Source organism: Eptatretus burgeri, chromosome 9 (assembly GCF_056783735.1).
Source record: "Eptatretus burgeri isolate ZD-2024b chromosome 9, Ebu_testis_v1, whole genome shotgun sequence".
In the NCBI taxonomy this organism is placed as follows: domain Eukaryota; kingdom Metazoa; phylum Chordata; class Myxini; order Myxiniformes; family Myxinidae; genus Eptatretus; species Eptatretus burgeri.
In genome coordinates, this window is record NC_140969.1 from 63,287,710 (window position 1) to 63,293,489 (window position 5,780).

The 5,780-nt window shown below is 45.8% G+C and overlaps 1 protein-coding gene across 4 annotated transcripts in view; it reads left to right on the forward strand.

The window, feature by feature from the left end:
- The first annotated feature begins 245 nt into the window (after positions 1 to 245).
- LOC147020212 (glutamate receptor-interacting protein 2-like) overlaps positions 246 to 5,780 on the forward strand; it is a 588,802-nt gene continuing 583,267 nt past the window's right edge. For 2 of the 4 annotated variants that reach the window (XM_085895372.1, XM_085895373.1), the window contains exon 1: positions 437 to 655. In XM_085895372.1, the coding sequence (XP_085751498.1) occupies positions 514 to 655 (142 nt within the window). In that variant the 5' untranslated portion in view covers positions 437 to 513. Of the gene's footprint in view, positions 405 to 435; positions 656 to 5,780 lie in introns of those variants that run through there. The other 2 variants (XM_085895375.1, XM_085895376.1) reach the window with 2 other exon arrangements.

Genomic DNA, 5,780 nt, shown 5'->3' on the forward strand with positions numbered 1-5,780 from the left:
TATTTGCCAACAACGTGGCAACTTCATGTCTGTGCATTGCAAGTCGAACCACGCAGACTTATGATGAAGACTCAGGACAAAGCTCCAAGGCTCATATCCAAGCCACATGAAGCCAAACTCCACAGCAACCCCACCACCACCACCACCACCACCACCACCACCAACCCCCTCTCCCACCCTCCAGCGACCCGCTTTCCCTTCCCCAAAATAGCCACACTTGTTTTTCATTCATCCCTTGTTGATTGTTTTCGCGGCAGTTTTTCATCAACTTGTTTTCTCCACCAAAGGTATTTGGACTCCTGATAACATTTGTCACAACATCTTCTGCAAGTATTTGGATTTCTGGCGGTTTGTGCGTCCTCTTGAACGATGAGACAAAGGTTTGAACATTGAGAAGAAACCCGGTTCGTTCTCTTGCACTTGTGCATTGATTATTATTATTAAATGGTTAGTGAGTGATTGTAAGTCCTGTGATTCGGATCTGCTGTCGTTCCTGGATATGAATGCTGTTGAATGTTTGGGGTTGGCAAGGCATTCGACCTCATAAGTATTTCATCCATACCTAATGTCACGTGGTTCGGCAGCAGTGGAGCAGTTTTGGACTTCGCCCTTGACTTCAAAAAGGAAGAAACAACTGGGACCCGCACTGTATTTGGTATTGTTTTTCTGCATTGTATTATTATACAACAATGTATCAATTGTGCATTGATGACAAAACCAATGGGATATCTATTTCACCTCTCGTTCTCCCCTCTCCCCATCACCATTCTCTATCTCTATCTCTATCTCTATCTCTATCTCTATCTCTATCTCTATCTCTATCTCTATCTCTATCTCTATCTCTATCTCTATCTCTATCTCTATCTCTGTATCTCTGTATCTCTGTATCTCTGTATCTCTGTATCTCTGTATCTCTGTATCTCTGTATCTCTGTATCTCTGTATCTATCTCTCTCTCTCTCTCTCTCTCTCTCTCTCTCTCTCTCTCTCTCTCTCTCCCTCTCCCTCTCTCTCTCTCTCTCTCTCTCTCTCTCTCTCTCTCTCTCTCTCTCTCTCTCTCTCTCTCTCTCTCTCTCTCTCTCTCTCTCTCTCTCTCTCTCTCTCTCTCTCTCTCTCTCTCTCTCTCTCTCTCTCTCTCTCTCTCTCTCTCTCTCTCTCTCTCTCTCTCTCTCTCTCTCTCTCTCTCTCTCTCTCTCTCTCTCTCTCTCTCTCTCTCTCTCTCTCTCTCTCTCTCTCTCTCTCTCTCTCTCTCTCTCTCTCTCGTTCTCTTTCTCTCTCTCTCTCTCTCTCTCTCTCGTTCTCTCTCTCTCTCTCTGTGTATCTCTCTCTCTCTATCTCTCTCTCTCTCTCTCTCTCTCTCTCTCTCTCTCTCTCTCTCTGTATCTCTCTCTCTCTCTGTATCTCTCTCTCTCTCTCTCTCTCTCTCTCTCTCTCTCTCTCTCTCTCTCTCTCTCTCTCTCTCTCTCTCTCTCTCTGTATCTCTCTCTCTCTCTCTCTCTCTCTCTCTCTCTCTCTCTCTCTCTCTCTCTCTCTCTTTCTCTCTCTCTCTCTCTCTCTCTCTCTCTCTCTCTCTCTCTCTCTGTCTCTGTCTGTCTGTCTCTCTCTCTCTCTCTCTCTCTCTCTCTCTCTCTCTCTCTCTCTCTCTCTCTCTCTCTCGCCCCCTGCTGGTCGTTGGTGAGTCGTGCATGGGTGTGGCGTCATGGCGGCTCTGTGTGTGCAGCTGTGAGTACTGTGCTGTGTTAGTGTTGTTTCTGTCCCTATTTCGCTTCCCTCTGTGTCCCCGTACGTGTTTGTGGAGTTTTTTCCCTGTTTCCCTTCCTGCTGAGACGAGAGAGAGAAGGAGAGAGCGCACGGTCGGTGCTTTGTGGGTTTTCCTTGAAACCTTCGGGTTTCTGGGCCTACTTTTTCATCTGCCTTGTTTTCATAGGCCTGCCGTTTATCGGTGGTTTAGCTTCTTCCTTATACTCTTCCTTTCCCTTATACTTCATTTGACCCCACTTGCTGGTTGCTTGTGACGGTTTTCCTTTGTTAAATTTAAACTTCTCTTCTTTTGCTTTAAGCTATGGCAAACGGACGTTTGCACAATAGTGTGTACGAGTCACTCACTCGGAAAAATGGAGTGACAATGACTCCACCTGATGGAGTTAGTGTTGAGAACGTGGTGATGGCTCTGGGAGAGCTCGTAGGAATCGAGAATGTTCTCGCCGCTTCGAAAATGAGCCAGCGTGTCGTGGTTTTCTTGTCGGAGGAGCGACACGTGGCTCAGGCGGTCGAAACCGGTCTATCCGTTCCGCCGGACGTCTTCGTTAACGTTAGTTATCTCGATACGATGGCGGTAAAATTAACACTGTCCAACATCCCGCCCTTCTTCTCGAGTGAGGAGATTGTCGCTGCATTAAGCGTTTTTGGCACAGTTGTATCACGAATCTCCATGATTCCACTTCGTCTGCGCTCTGACGCTTCGGTTCGCCACATCATGTCGTTCCGACGTCATTGCTATATCATTCTAAAAAACAACGCTCAATCGCTCAATGCAGTTATGACTTTAAAAATAAAAACCGCAATTACCAGATTTATATTGCAACGGAGACCACAACTTGTTTTATCTGTGGTGAATCGGGACATTTAAAAAGCGATTGCCCCAAGAATATATTAAGTGGCATATCTAGTGTGATCGAACCCATTGAGACGAATAGTGGTATATCTAGAGTTGGGCACGTTGGTGACGCTTCAAACTCGAACAATCTGCCTGGGCCGTCGAGAGTGGAGGTAAATCCCCCTGACAGATGACGAAAGCTTCACCGTTGTTCCTTCAAAAGGAAACATAAATTGAAGCATTTAAATGATAACAATAGTCAAGATGTGACGGCGAGCTGTGCAAAAAGATGGCGCCGGCTGCCGTGAATAATGACTCGTGTTTGGAAGCAACAATAGATGCTCTTTTAAAACGAAAAATCGATTTGATGTAATTGCTCCAGAGGATGATGACTTTTTTGTCGGTGGGGTTAGTGAACATGAGGAGGAGATTGGTTTTGTGCAGCAGGGAGCACACGTGACCACTCCCATAGTCACAGGCACCTTGGATATTAACACCGAATCCACTGTAACCCCCTCCCTGAAAAGACCAACAGTGAAATGTGTACCGTTTCTAAGTCACCAATTACTCCAAACCTGGTTGAATCAGGGTGTAAAGCTTCAACTAGTGAAACACCAGGTTCATCTCAAGCGGAATATAACATTCCTTCCATTAGTATTCTTCCTCCTCCCCGTTTTCTTCACCCTCCCACTCCTCCTCCTCCTCCCCTCCCACTTCTAATCTTCTTCCTCTTCCCACCCCTCCACCTCCACCTCCCCCTATTCCACCTCCCTCCACTCCTCCTCCCCCCACTCCTCCTCCCTCCACTCTTCCTTCCCCGACTCCTCCGACTCCTTCTCCCCCTTTGGAAGTGGAATGTGAGGCTTCCCTTATTAAACCATCAGCTCCATCTTTGGAGCATAACGATAATGTAATGGACACCAATCAGTACTCGGATTATGATTCGGATGGGGACTCATCACTTGCTTCTTGTGGCAGTGCTGAAGCATGGAATGATCCAGTTTCCCAAGATTCGGAGAGTGTTACCAGTGTTCCACCTGCTGATATCATAAAGTTTCTTCATGACACCTTTCGCAAGAAACATGTTAAAATTAAAAACTTTTTCCCTGACTTATCCGGCTTTATAATCTCTGCGAAGCTTTTTCTCCTCAAAGCCGGACAGCTTGGTGTGACGGAATCACAAGTGTATCGACTCCGGAAATGCATCCTCAAAGCAAAGAATGAGCTGCAGACACTGACAGACTAAGTTTTTGACACACCCTAACTCTATGTTAGCCTATGGCCTTCTCTATAGCGAGTTTAAATATTAATGGGGGACGCTCCTCCATCCGTAAAGCAGAAGTTAAACAGTTTGTTGAGACAAATCACATTGATGTTTTGCTTTTGCAAGAAACAAGATGCAGCTCCTCTTGTGCAAGTGAATGGCAAAGGACAATGAGGGGAAAATGGTTTTTTAGTAGTCTGGAACACCCAAGGGCTGGGGTGGCTGTTTATATACAACCTTCCTTTTGCAGTCCCAGTGTTGTTTTTAATGAGATTATCAAAGGGTATTTGATTTCACTCACCTTCACGCATAATGGCTTTAAACACACCGTACTGAATGTCTACGCACCTAGCGATAGCACGGAGAGACTCACCTTTTACACACACTTAGAAACGTCTCTTGTACACATTGATTTTGATGGACTTGTCTGCTTGGGTGGAGATTTTAACTGCACGATGGACCCCACCATTGATCGTAATGGAGAGGAGCCGCACCCAGCAAGCGCAGCGCCTTTGTTGAGAGCCTTGTCCAAGTTTTCCCTGGTTGATGTGTGGAGAATCCGCAACCTTTCTCTCCGCCAATACACGTGGAGTCGGTGTTCAAAAGGCCACGTATCACTTGCAAGATTGGACCGTTTCTACATCAACAGTACCTTTTTAAATGTTGTGAGCAATATGGACATTATTCCGAGCGGCTTCTCAGACCATCACATGGTCGCACTTCGGATTCACCAACCAGTTCGGAATCGTGGTGCTGCCTACTGGACCTTCAACGCAAGCCTCTTGGATGACCAACTGTTTGTCGATGCCTTTGGTGTGTTCTGGAGAGCCTTGCTCCAACGTAAAACTTCCTTCCCCTGCCTTGGAAAATGGTGGGACAACGTCAAAGTGCAAATAAGATCCTTTTGCCAACAATATGGAGCCTACCACACCAAATATGACTCTGCCCTTCAATCCTTGCTTGCCAAAGAAATATTATATTTGCAGACCAACCTCTTGGCCTCAAATCATGAAAGAACCAACCTCTTGCTGGCGAAGAAAAAAGCTCTTCTTGCTGGACTTTGTGCAAAGCAAGCCAGAGGAGCGCTGATTCGTCTCCGACTGGAGAATTTGTGCTACCTGGACACCTCCTCTAAGTTCTTTTTGGACTGGAAGATCAAACAAAGAGAAGTCAGCAGATAACTTCAGTAAGGACAAAGGAAGGAAGGATAACACACAATCAAAAAGATGTCAGAGCCTCACTCAGACACTACTTTACTGAACTTTATCGTGCTCCGAAAATCGACAACAAAATGGTAACAGTGCTGACTTCTTCCTTACCTCCCTTGTCAAAATCTGCAGTTCTACAAATGGACAAGGAAGTAACTTTGGAGGAACTCCAAGCTGCTCTTCAAACTCTACCCTCGGGTAAGGCCTCTGGCCTGGATGGAATTCCTGCGGAATTTTATAAAACCTTTTGGGACCTCCTCGGACCAGAACTACTTGAGGTTATAATCGACGGTCGACGATCAGGCTCATTGCCATTAAGCTGCCGGAGGGCTGTCCTCGCCCTTATCCCCAAAAAAGGAGACCTTCAGCAACCACACAACTGGCGTCCCATCTCATTACTCTGTGCAGACTACAAAATATTTTCCAAGGCCCTTGCCAACCGCCTTAAAGCCATAATCGAGGAGATCGTACACCCAGATCAGTCTTACTGTGTCCCGAAGAGGACAATTCATGACAGTATCTTTATTGTGCGTGATATAATTGACATCTGTTCTCTTGAGCAAAGAAATGTCGGGTTGGTGTTCTTAGATCAAGAAAAGGCCTTTGATACCATTGATCATTTTTATCTTTTCTCTGTTTTACGGGGGTTTGGTTTTGGGGAAAATTTTATCTCTCATGTTCAGTTACTGTATAGCAACACTTTTAGTCTCTTA